General features: G+C 41.6%; 1 protein-coding gene across 1 annotated transcript in view; it reads right to left on the reverse strand.

Annotated features, from left to right (window-relative positions):
* Nucleotides 1-13,509, reverse strand: part of ARHGAP39 (Rho GTPase activating protein 39) — a 108,667-nt gene continuing 95,158 nt past the window's right edge. Inside the window, exons 6-11 of the mRNA XM_063400972.1 lie at nucleotides 10,219-10,311; nucleotides 5,675-5,748; nucleotides 3,172-3,371; nucleotides 2,095-2,186; nucleotides 1,839-2,008; nucleotides 1-195 (exon numbers count right to left, since the gene is read on the reverse strand). Of these exons, the coding sequence (XP_063257042.1) occupies nucleotides 1-195; nucleotides 1,839-2,008; nucleotides 2,095-2,186; nucleotides 3,172-3,371; nucleotides 5,675-5,748; nucleotides 10,219-10,311 (824 nt within the window). The remainder of the gene's footprint in view (nucleotides 196-1,838; nucleotides 2,009-2,094; nucleotides 2,187-3,171; nucleotides 3,372-5,674; nucleotides 5,749-10,218; nucleotides 10,312-13,509) is intronic.

The raw sequence follows: 13,509 nt of genomic DNA on the forward strand, positions 1-13,509 counted from the left end.
CTATAGGACGCCCTCCATGAAGCTGGTGTCCAGGTGCTGGATGAGGACACGGATGAAGGACATCTCCTTGCGCGTGTTCTCGAAGATGATCCGCGGGTCGTCCGATTGGCAGCGCAGGCAGTTGGGGGCCATCACCATGGCCAGGTTATTGACGTCCATCTTGGTGACAGCCACGTTGGCCGGCTGCACGAAGACCTGGAGGTGGTGGGAGGAGAAAGGTGGAGGTCAAAGGGTTGGTGGGAGATGGGTGGATGGACCATGTGGACCTGGTGGTGACCTTGGAGAACCCAAAACCACCCTGAGGGAAAGAACCAGAAGGGTCATCCAGGAGTCCGTGGACACCTGAGGTGGGTGGAGGTGATGGGTTTGGGTGGGAGATGGGTGGAAGGACCACATGGACATCCTGGTTCTTGGGGGGATGGGGGTCACCACGTGGTGAAGTTGGAGAACCCAAAACCACCCCAGGAGAAGGAACCAGGAGATCACCAGAAGCACAAACTCATGGAATGGTAGAAGGGAGATGGAAGTGATGGGGTTGGTGGAACTCCTGGTTCTTGGCCACCACGTGGTGACCCTGGAGAACCCAAAACCACCTCAGGAGAAGGAACCAGGAGATCACCAGGAGCATGAACATCTGGAACATGTTGAGATGATGAACATGATGAAAATTTGGAGTGGGTGGAGGTGATGGGATTGGTGGGAGATGGGTGGAAGGACCTCATGGAACTCCTGGATGGAGGAGATTGGGGTCACCACGTGGTGACCTTGGAGAACCCAAAACCACCTCAGGAGAAGGAACCAGGAGGGTCACGAGGAGCACAAACTCATGGGGTGGGAGGAGGAAGATGGAGATGATGGGGTTGGTGGAACTCCCCGGTTTTGGCCACCACATGGTGATCTTGGAGAACCCAAAGCCACCTCAGGAGAAGGAACCAGGAGGTCACCAGGAGCATGAACATCTGGAGAGGGTGGAGGTGATGGGATTGGTGAGAGATGGGTGGAAGGACCTCATGGAACTCCTGGTTGGAGGAGATTGGAGTCACCACGTGGTGACCTTGGAGAACCCCAAACCACCTCAGGAGAAGGAACCAGAAGGGTCAACCAGGGGCACAAACTCATGGAATGGTAGAAGGGAGATGGAAGTGATGGGATTGGTGGAACTCCTGGTGGAGCTCACCACGTGGTGACCTTGGAGAACCCCAAAGCCACCTCAGGAGATGGAACCAGGAGAGTCACCAGGAGCACGAACTTATGAGGTGGAAGGAGGAAGATGGAGATGATGGAGTTGGTGGAACTCCTGGTTCTTGGCCACCACATGGTGACCTTGGAGAACCCAAAACCACCTCAGGAGAAGGAACCAAGACAAGAGATCACACAAGAGAACACAAACACCTGGGGTGGGAGGAGGAAGATGGAGATGATGGGATTGGTGGAACTTCCAGTTTTTGGCCACCAGGTGGTGACCTTGGAGAGCCCCAAACCACCTCAGGAGAAGGGACCAGGAGGGTCACAAGGAGCACAAACTCATGGGTGGGAGGAGGAAGATGGAGATGATGCAGTTGGTAGAACTTCTGGTCCTTGAGGGAGATGGAGCTCACCACGTGGTGACCTTGGAGAACTCAAAACCACCTCAAGAGAAGGAACCAAGCCAAGACGTCACACAAGAGAACACAAACACCTGGGGTGGGAGGAGGATGGAGATGATGGGGTTGGAACTTCTGGTCCTTGAGGGAGATGGAGCTCACCACGTGGTGACCTTGGAGAACCCAAAACCACTTCAAGAGCAGGAACCAGGCCTGGTGGCCACCTGGTGGCCCAGCAGAAGACGCTGCCCGTACCTGGAGGAAGCGGATGAGGTAGCACAGCACCATCTTGTTGATCCGGGGCAGCGAGTGGACGACGGCGATGGCGGCCTCGGGGTTCTCGTAGTGGGAGATGCACTGCTCGTAGAACTCGTGCGGGATCAGCGGCTCCTCCAGCTCGCGGTACCACAGCTTCAGCAGCGACGCTGCAACGGGACACGGAGGAGAGGACAAGATGGGACATCTTCTAGACGGAGCTTCTGGCCCACCAAAAATCGCCCCGAGGTCCTACCGGGAACGTGCGGGTCCTCCAAGCCGGTGGGGATCTTCCATTGGTCCACCTGAAGCTTGAGGGCGTTGACCTCGTCGATGTCACCGGGGACCCTGTGGGGGGAAGAGGCGTTGGTGGCCGAGTGACCAACGGGGACCTCCCAGCTTTGGGTGCTCCAGGAGAACCAGGAGGCGACATCAGATGGGCATGGATCTGGTTGGTGCCACCAAGAGCCCATCTTGGGGGACACCATGGAGAAATCTCCATGGCCTTGGAGCCATCTTGGGAGCTTGGTGCCACCAAGACCCCACCATGACTCTCTCTGGTGGCCACCATGGAGAAACCTTCATGGTCTTGGAAGAAGGAGAAATTGAAGGGACTCACTTGGCTGGTAGCACCAATACCCCACCATGGCTCTGGTGGCCACTGTGGAGAAACCCCCATGGAGCAAGGACAAGTTGGAGGGACCCAGGAGATGGTGCCACCAAGACCCTGCCATGACTGGTGGCCACCATGGAGAAACCTCCATGGCCTTGGAGGAAGGAGAAGTTGGAGGCAGCCACTTGGCTGGTGGCACCAAGACCCCACCATGACTGGTGGCCACCATGGAGAAACCTCCATGGTCTTGGAGGAAGGAGAAGTTGAGGGAACCCAGTGGATGGTGGCCACCAAGACCTTGCCATGACTGTGCTGGCTACCATGGAGAAACCTCCATGGAGTGAGAAGTTGGAGGCAGCCACTTGGATGGTGCCACCAAGACCCCCACCATGATTGGTGGCCACCATGGAGAAACCTCCATGGTCTTGGACCAAGGAGAAGCTGGAGGAACCTGCCTAATGGTGCCATCAAGACCCTGCCATGACTTTGATGGCCACTGTGGAGAAACCTCCACGGCCTTGGAGCCATTTTGAGAGCTTGGTGCCACCAAGACCCCACCATGACTCTGGTGGACACCACAGAGAAACCTTCATGGCCTTGGCAGACCCACCAGAGGAGAACACCCAGAAACGTGAATTTCCTCATTTTGAGACAATTCTTAGGAGAACCTCCAGCTTGCCACTCCCATGAGATCTCCCCATGACCGTGGGGTGGCTTTACCTGAAGATGCCCTCGGTCTGGTCCCCATTGAGCGCCAGGACCTCCTCGGAGAGCCGGGTCTGCACCCAGGGCAGCTGCCGGTCCGGGTACCGCTCCTTCTGCATGGCCACGATGTCCTGCAGGGAGCTGCCGAACATGGACGGGTTGAAGACGGCGTTCTTGGCGTGACGGATCTCCTCAATGTTTGGCTTCTTCAGGCCCTGCAGGAGACACCAGAGGTCACCGGTGGTGGCCAGGACGGGATCGACTCAATCCCAGCACCCCCATGGTTGAGCTTCATGGTGGTGGAGCCGTGGATGGATTCTGAGCAACTTGGTCAAGGTGGTTCCATCATCATCATCCATCCATCCATCATCCATCATCCATCATCCTCCATCATCCATCATCCATCCATCATCCATCCATCCATCATCCATCATCCATCATCCATCATCCATCATCCATCATCCATCCATCCATCATCCATCTGTCCATCCATCATCCATCTGTCCATCCATCCATCCATCATCCATCCATCCATCATCCATCATCCATCCATCCATCATCCATCCATCATCCATCCATCCATCCATCCATCCATCCATCCATCCATCATCCATCCATCCCTCCATCCATCATCCATCCATCATCCATCATCCATCCATCATCCATCCATCCATCCATCCATCCATCCATCCATCCATCCATCCATCCATCCATCCATCATCCATCATCCATCATCCATCATCCATCCATCATCCATTATCCATCCATCCATCATCCATCCATCCATCCATCCATCCATCCATCCATCCATCCATCCATCATCCATTATCCATCATCCATCCATCCATCATCCATCCATCCATCATCCATCCATCCATCCATCATCCATCATCCATCCATCCATCATCCATCCATCCATCATCCATCCATCCATCCATCCATCCATCATCCATCATCCATCATCCATCCATCCATCATCCATCCATCCATCCATCCATCCATCCATCCATCCATCCATCATCCATCATCCATCATCCATCCATCCATCATCCATCCATCCATCCATCCATCCATCCATCCATCCATCCATCCATCCATCATCCATCCACCATCATTATTCAGAAGTGGATCCAACCCTCTGGAGCTTGGTGGGACCATGGCCATGCTGGAGGGTCTCCAGCGATGGATTTTGCCAGGAGGAGGAGCTGTAGCTCTGGGATGCTTTTGGAAAGCTGAACATCGGTGCTGGGCTTCTAGAAGGTCTCCAGAGGTTCCTTAGGAAGTTCTCAAGAAGTTCTCTCCCTACAAGGTTCTCACAGGGTCTCCAGAGCATTTCCAGAATGTTTCTAGAAGTTCCTTAGAATGTCAGCAGGAGGTCTCCAGAGAGTTTGCTGAAGACCTGCCAGAGATCACCAGATGGTCTCTGGAATGTCTTCAGAAAGTCCCCAGAAAATCCTCAGAAGGTCTCCAGAAGGTTTCCAGAAAATCTTCAGAAGGTCTCCAGAAGACTCGCAGAAGTTCTCCAGAAGATCCCTAAATGGTTCCCAGAAGATCCCTACAAGATCTTCAGAGAGTTCCGAGAAGGTCTCCAGTACTTTTCCAGAAGACCTCCAGAAGATCCTCAGTCAGTCTTCAGGATCCACAGAAGATCCACAGAAGGTCCTTAAAAGGTCTCCAGAAATTCTTCATAAGGTCTTCAGAAGACTCCCAAAAGTTCTTCAGAAGTTCCTTAGAAGGTCCAGAAGGTCCTCCCTGCAAGGAAGGTCTCCAGAAAGTTTCCAGAAGGTCTCCTGAAGATCCCTGGATGGTCTCTGGAATGTCTTCTGAAGGCCCACAGAAGGTCCTTAAAAAGTTTCCAGAAGGTTCCAGAAGGTTCCAGAAGGTCCCCTAAGGTTCTCAGAAATTCTGAAAATTTCCAGAAGGTTCCCAGAAGGTGTCCAAAAAGTCTTCAGAAGGTTCTCAGAAGTTCTTCACAAAGTCTCCAGAAGATCTCCACACAGGTTTTAGGAGGTGCCCAGAAAGTCCTTTCAAACTTTCCAGAAATTTCCCAGAAGATTCCCAGAAGTTCTCCAGAAGATCCTTAAAAGCTTCCCAGAAGCTCTCTACAAGAAGTTCTCCAGAAACATTCCAGAAGGTTCCCAGAAGTTCTCCAGAAGGTCCTTAGAAGATCCCTAGATGCTCTCCAGAAGATCTCCAGGTCTCCAGAAGGTTCCCAGAAGTTCTCCAGAAGGTCCTTAGAAGATCCCTAGATGCTCTCCAGAAGATCCCCAGGTCTCCAGAAGGTTCCCAGAAGTTCTCCAGAAGGTCCTTAGAAGATCCCTAGATGCTCTCCAGAAGATCTCCAGGTCTCCAGAAGACCCCAGAAGTTCTCCAGAAGTTCTCCTCACCACAATCACCACCCGGCACCACCTCCCTCCCTCCTCCAGCCCCTTCCCCAATCCCAGAAGCTCCTGGAGGACCCCGGTGGGAGGTGACCTCCTTGTCCCCCCCTTCCCAAGCCCACCCCATCTTCTGGTACCTTCTTGGCCCCGGTCAGCGCCGCCTTCTGGAGTTTGTTGTAGCAGTACTTGGCATAAGTGCTGATGGCCACCCCTGCAAGAGAAGACATGCTGGGTGGTGGGATGTCACCTCCAGGGTGGTGGGATGTCACCTCCAGGACCTGGATTCCCCTCCCTGTCCCCTCCCCATGGTGCTGCTCCATCTCCATCCCTGTCACCTCTCCCAGGGGGTTTGAGGAGGACAAGAACCTTGGAGGAACCACCAACCGTGGAGCTCTGGAGCTCCGTGGTGGCCTCATCTTGGGTGGCTTTTGGGGGCCACCACTGCCATGGTCACCTCTCCCATCCCATCCGTCTTCTCCAGATCCCACCACTTCCATCTTCATCCCATCTCCCCTTCCTGATGTCCTCCAATGAGGAGATGACGCCTATCCCAACAACCCTGGAGACTCGGTGGGACCTTCTGGACCATCCCAGAAGATGCTCTGGGGACCTGGTGGGACCTTCTGGATCATTCCTAGAGCCTTGGGGACCTGGTGGAACCTTCTGGACCATCCCAGAAGATGCTCTGGGGACCTGGTAGGACCTTCTGGATCATTCCTGGAACCTTGGGGACCTGGTGGGACCTTCTGGACCATCCCAGAAGATGCTCTAGGGACCTGGTGGGACCTTCTGGATCATTCCCAGAGCTCTGGGAACCTGGTGGGACCTTCTGGACCTCCAACACCGGGTGGCCTCAAACCATGGAATCCGCTCATGGAATCCTGGAATGACGAAATGGGTGGGGTGGGCAGGGACCTCTGAGGACCTCTGAGGACCATCCCATCCAAACCCCTGCCAGGAGACCGGGTTGGATTTTGGGATGGAGCCCAGGAGAAGACGGATCAACGACCTCCAGAGGTGCCCAGGGTGGATTGGATGGGATCTGATGGGATCTGATGGGACCTGATGGGAGCTGATAGGACCTGATGGGATCTGATGGGACCCGATGATGGGATCTTATGGCATTTGGTGGGATCTGATGGGACGTGATGGGATCTGATGGGACCTGGTGGGATCTGGTGATGGGATCTGATGGGACCTCTTGGGATCTTGTGGGACCTCGTGGGACCTCATGGGACCTGATGGAATCTGATGGAATCTGATGATGGGATCTGATGGGACCAGATGGGATCTGATGATGGGACCTGATGATGGGACCTGATGGGATCTGGTGGGATCTCATCCCGATTTTTGAAGGTCCAGCCCCACCCGGAGCTCCTGAGGGAGCTCCTGGAGGCTCCCCAAGCCCTTCCCTGGTGTCTCCTGGAGGTTCCTCCTCGTGGATCCATCCGGGATCTGCTCCGGGGGAATTCCCGGGAAATTATTATTATAAATAATTCTATATAATATTGTATAATTATATATAATATTATTATATTTAATTCGATATATTTAATTATAAATAATTGTTATAATTATTTGAATGATTTCTATTATTGTATGAATTGTACTATTATATTAATTATATTAATTAATATAATTATATTAATTATATTAATTATATTAATTTGTAGATCGGGAAAACCCAAAGGTGGATTCCAAGGGGATCTCCTCAATTAAATTAATTATAGTCATTAAATAAATCATAACAAATTATTATATTAATTATTCAAGCTATTTCTAGTATTGTATGAATTGTATTGTTATATTAATTATATTAATATATTAATTATAATAATTATAATAATTATAATAATTATATTAATTTGAAGATTGGGATTGCGAGGGGATTTCCTTAATTAACCGATACTGACATATAAATTATGATTTATTATTAATACAACACAAATACCGATATTAGTATTAATAGTGGTATTAATCATATTGCAAAATCATTACATTATTTATTAATATTACTATTTATTATTAATGTTAATATTAATACTAATATTCATATTATGATTTATGATTAGTATAATGCCAATAGTAATATTTACCATACTAATGGTATTATTATTTATTACTATTATTAATATAACTGCTATTACTATTATTACTCATAATTATTTATTAATGTTGGTATAATTAATTTTATTATTTATACTGACATCCACATTATGATTTATTAATAATAAACAGTAATACTAATAGTGATATTAATACTAATATTAATGATAATATTACTACTTTATTTATTAATATTACTATTTATTATTAATATTGTTATGAATAATAACATCCATATTATGATTTATGATTAGCAGAATACTAATACAAATATTAATACCACTACCACTACTAATATTTATCATATCAATAATATTCTTATTTATTACTATTGTTAATAGCACTGTTATTACTATTATTACTCATAGAATAATTATTTATTAATGTTGGTATAATTAATTTTATTATTTATACTGACATCCATATTACAATTTATAATTAATATAACAGTAATATTAATAGTAATATTACTACTAATATTAATGATAATATTATTATATTATTTATTAATATTACTATTTATTATTAATGTTAATGTGAATATTAAAATCCATATAATGATTTATGATTAGCACAATACTAAGACGAAAACCAATACTAATATTTATCATATTAATAATAATATTTATTACTATTATGAATAGCATCACTCTTACTATAATTACTCCAAAATAATTATTTTAAAATTTTATTATTAATAACTTTAATATTAATACTGACATCCCTAATACAATTTATTATTATTGTAGCACTTATACTAATGGTAATATTAATACTAATAATAATGATATTAATATTATGATATTTAATAATATTACTAAATTTTATTATTGCAATAATTATACAAACATACCTAATACAATTTATTATTAATATATTAGTAATTTTAATACTAATACCAATATAAATACGAATACCAATACAATACCAATAAAACACTAATACTAATATCAATATTAGCATTATCAATCTTATCAATACTAATAATATTTATATTAATAATATTTATATTTTATTTTTATCGTAGTACCGCTCTTACAATTATTACTCCTGCCATTATTATTTATTAATATTACAACTTATTATTAATGTTAATGTCAATACTGACATCCAGATTATGATTTATGGAATACTTTATTTTTTATGTATTTATGTATTTATGTATTTATGTATTTAAATAGTTATATTTTTATATTTATATGTATTTATATTTTTATATTTCTATATTTATATTTATATTAATATATTTATAATTACTTTTTTATATCTTTATATTTTTATATTTTAAATATTTTATATTTTTAATATTTTTGCATATATATTTATATATTTATGTATTTATGTGTTTATGTATTCATATATTTTATATTTATATATTTATATATTTATATATTTATATATTTACATTTATTTTTATATTTTTTATATTTTAATATTTTTATTTTTAATATTTTTGCCTATATATTTTATATATTTATATATATTATTTATATATATTTATATGCTACTACTACTACTACCACCCCTATTACTAACACTTATAATAATAATATCAATACAAATATTTATATTATTATTATATATATTTGTATTTATTTATATTATTATAAATACAAATATTTATATTATTATTAATAATACTCTTGTTATATAAAATAAACCAACTCCATCTCACCCCTATTAATTACCCCAATTAATCAGTGACCGCCCCACCCCCGTGTTCCTCTGCCCTCCCTCGGGAATGCCGGGAATTCCGGGAATCCCAGGAATTTTGGGAATTCCGAGAATTTTGGGAATTTTGGGAATGCCAGGAATGTTGGGAATCCTGGGAATTCTGGGAATTTTGGGAATTCAGGGAATTTTAGGAGTCCCGGGAATTCTGGGAATCCCGGGAATTTTAGGAACTCCGGGAATTTTAGGAATCCTGGGAATTTGGGGAATCCTGGGAATCTCGGGAATCCCGGGAATTTTGGGAAGACCCAGAATTTTGGGAATCCCGGGAATTTGGGGAATCCTGGGAATTTTGGGAATGTTGGGAATCCTGGGAATGTTGGGAATCCTGGGAATTTTGGGAATTCTGGGAATTTTGGGAATTCCGGGAATTTGGGGAATTCCGGGAATGTTGGGCATGCCGTGAATTTTGGGAATTTTGGGAATTCTGGGAATTTGGGGAATCCTGTGAATCCCGGGAATTTTGGGAATTCTGGGAATTTGGGGAATTCTGGGAATCCCGGGAATCTTGGGAATTTTGGGAATTCCAGGAATTCCGGGAATTTTGGGAATCCCGGGAATTTTAGGAATCCTGGGAATCCCGGGAATTTTGGGAATCCCTGGAATTTTGGGAATGTTCGGAATCCCGGGAATTCCGGGAATCCCGGGAATGTTGGGAATGTTCGGAATTCCGGGAATCCTGGGAATGTTGGGAATGCCGGGAATGTTGGGAATCCCGGGAATTTTAGGAATCCTGGGAATCCCGGGAATCCCGGGAATTTCAGGAGTGTTGGGCATGTTGGGAATGCCGGGAATTTTGGGAATCCCGTGAATCCCGGGAATTCCGTCATGCCGGGCTCCGTACCCGGCGGCTCCTCGCTCTGGGCCTTTGGTTTCTTTCGCAGTTTTGGTTTCTTCTGGTGGCTCCGGGCCAGGAGGTGCCGGAGGTGCCGCGATGCTGGGGAGGAATCCCGGGAATCCCCACGGGAGCGGGAACGGTGGGAGGGACGCGGGGATGGAACGGGAATGGGAAAAGAAATGGAAATTGGAATTAAAATTGAAATGGAATTGAAATGAAATTGAAATGAAATTGAAATAAAACTGAAATTAAAATTGAAATAAAATTAAAATTAAATTCATATTCGAATTAAAAAGAAATTAAAATTGAAATGAAAATGGAAATGAAAATGGAATTGAAATTGAAAAGAAATTGAAATTAAATTAAAATTCAAATTCAAAATCAAATTCAAATGAAATTAAAATTTAAATAAAAATTGAAATTAAAAAATAAAATTAAATTCAAAATAAAAGAAATGAAAATTGAAATTAAAATTGAAATTAAAATTGAAATTGTAAAGTAATTGAAATTCAATTCAAATTCAAATTCAAATTCAAAACAAATTAAAATTGAAATGAAAATTGAAATGAAAATGAAAATAAATTGAAATTAAATTCAAATTCAAATTAAAAATAAATTAAAATATATATGAAAATTGAAATTAAAATCAAATTTAAAAGAAATGAAAATGGAAATGAAAATGGAATTGAAATTGAAAAGAAATTGAAATTAAATTCAAATTCAAATTTAAAAAAATAAAATTTAAATGAAAATTGAAATAAAATTAAAAAATAAAATAAAATGAACATTAAAAAGAAATTGAAATTAAAATTGAAATTGAAAAGTAATTGAAATGAAATTCAAATTCATAAGAAATTAAAATTGAAATGAAATTTGAAATTAAAATTGAAATGAAATGGAATTTGAAATTAAATGAAATTAAAAATAAAATGAATTTTGAAATGAAATTCAAATAAAAATTATAAAGAAATTAGAAATAAGATAAACATTTGAAATTAAATTAAAATAAAAACTGAAGTGAAAATTGACATTAAAGTCGTAATTAAATGAATTTAAAATAAAAAATTGAAAGATAATGAAAAGAAAAATGGAAATAAAATTGAAGTTAATTAAAATTAATGACTGAAGTTTAAACTGAAATTAAAAACCTGAAATTAAATTAAAGGAAAAATTTAAAGGATAATTGAACTGAAAATTGGAATAAAATGAAAGAAAACGAATGAAAGTGGAAATGAAAATAAAACATTGACATGAAATTGAATAAACAAGACATAGAAATGAAGTGAAAATAGGAATGAAAATAAGGAGTTGAAACGGAAATGAAAAATAAAGTTCAATAAAAAAGCAAAATTAAATTAAAAACAAAAATTAAATATCCATAAATAAAATAAAATTAAAATAATTAAAAATAAACCCAAATAAAAATAAGTAGGCAAAGATTAAAAATCAAAACATGTAAGCAAAATTTTTAAAAATTAAGGAAAGTTAAAAAATTTGAATAGAAATAAAAAATGAAAATAAAAAACAAAACAAAACAAAACAAAATTAAATTAAATTAAATTAAATTAAATTAAATTAAACAAAATTAACCAAACCAAACCAACTAAACTAAACTAAACTAAACTAAACTAAAATAAAATAAAGTAGGTATTAAAGCAATAATTAAAGAAAATAAAGATGAAAATTCATAATTAACAGAAAATAAAGAAGAAAATTAAAAATACAATGGAATACATTTTAGATTAAATAAATAAATACATTTTAGATTAAAAACTAAAATGAATTAAGAAAATGAAAATAAAAATAAATAAGATATAAATTCAAATATAAATTAAAACCAGAAAAATAAATAAAAATGAAATTAAAGGAAAAATAAAGAAAATTTAAATAAAATTTCAATAAATAAAATTTAAATAAAAACTATATTTAAAACTGGAAATAAAAGGAAGAAATTAAAAATAAAATAGAAATAAAACCCAATTAAAATGACAACAAAAATGCAAATTTAACCAAATGAGATGGAGACAAAAATGCAAATTAAAACAAATTAACATCGACAACGGAACCAATCAACACAAAGACAACGAAATTCCAGGAAAAACACGGAAAACTCAAAATGAGGGCGGAATTTGGGAATTCCCAAGGAAGGGCTCTGATTGGCTGGGGAGGAGTTGGGGGCGGAGCCGGAAGTGACTCTGACACCTCTGGTGGGACCATCCCGACATTCCCGGGAATTCCCGTCGGGAACACTCCGGGGTCGTCCCCACCTTCCATGGTCACCTGGGGTGGGATCATCTCCCGGTGTCCCCCGGATGTCCCTGCTGGTGTCACCCAGGAGTTGAGGGACATCTCGGAACCCTGGGAGAAATTTGGGATCCAGAATCCCAAATTTTCCCAGATTCCCTCATCCATGACCCACCGGGAGGTGGCATCAACCCATGGGGACATCCCGGTGCTGAAGGATTTGGGACAACCAATCCCAGGGTTGGAGAGGTTCTCCTAAAATTCTCCAATTTCCCAAATTTTGGTCTCCTTCTCTGGCCATGACCAAACACCTCAGGAGATGGGAATCTTCTGGGTTGCATCCCAACATTGGGGATTTTTTGGGATCCAAAGCTACCTGAGAAGGAACATCTGGAGGTGGGAATGGTGGAAACCTTGGAATCGTGGGATTTTGGATCCAAAGCTACCTGAGAAGGAACATCTGGAGGTGGGAATGATGGAAACCATGGAATTACGGGATTTTGGATCCAAAGCTACCTGAGAAGAAACATCTGGAGGTGGGAATGGTGGTGAAACCATGGAATCACAGAATTTTGGATCCAAAGCTACCTGAGAAGGAACATCTGGAGGTGGGAATGATGGAAACCATGGAATTACGGGATTTTGGATCCAAAGCTACCTGAGAAGGAACATCTGGAGGTGGGAATGATGGAAACCATGGAATCACGGGATTTTGGATCCAAAGCTAACTGAGAAGGAACATCTGGAGGTGGGAATGGTGGAAACCATGGAATCGTGGGATTTTGGATCCAAAGCTACCTGAGAAGGAACATCTGGAGGTGGGAATGGTGGAAACCATGGAATCACAGGATTTTGGATCCAAAGCTACCCGAGAAACAACATCTGGAGGTGGGAATGATGGAAACCATGGAATCACAGGATTTTGGATCCAAAGCTACCTGAGAAGGAACATCTGGAGGTGGGAATGATGGAAACCATGGAATCGTGGGATTTTGGATCCAAAGCTACCTGAGAAGGAACATCTGGAGGTGGGAATGGTGGAAACCATGGAAT

This window comes from Prinia subflava, chromosome 1 (genome assembly GCF_021018805.1).
Source record: "Prinia subflava isolate CZ2003 ecotype Zambia chromosome 1, Cam_Psub_1.2, whole genome shotgun sequence".
In the NCBI taxonomy this organism is placed as follows: domain Eukaryota; kingdom Metazoa; phylum Chordata; class Aves; order Passeriformes; family Cisticolidae; genus Prinia; species Prinia subflava.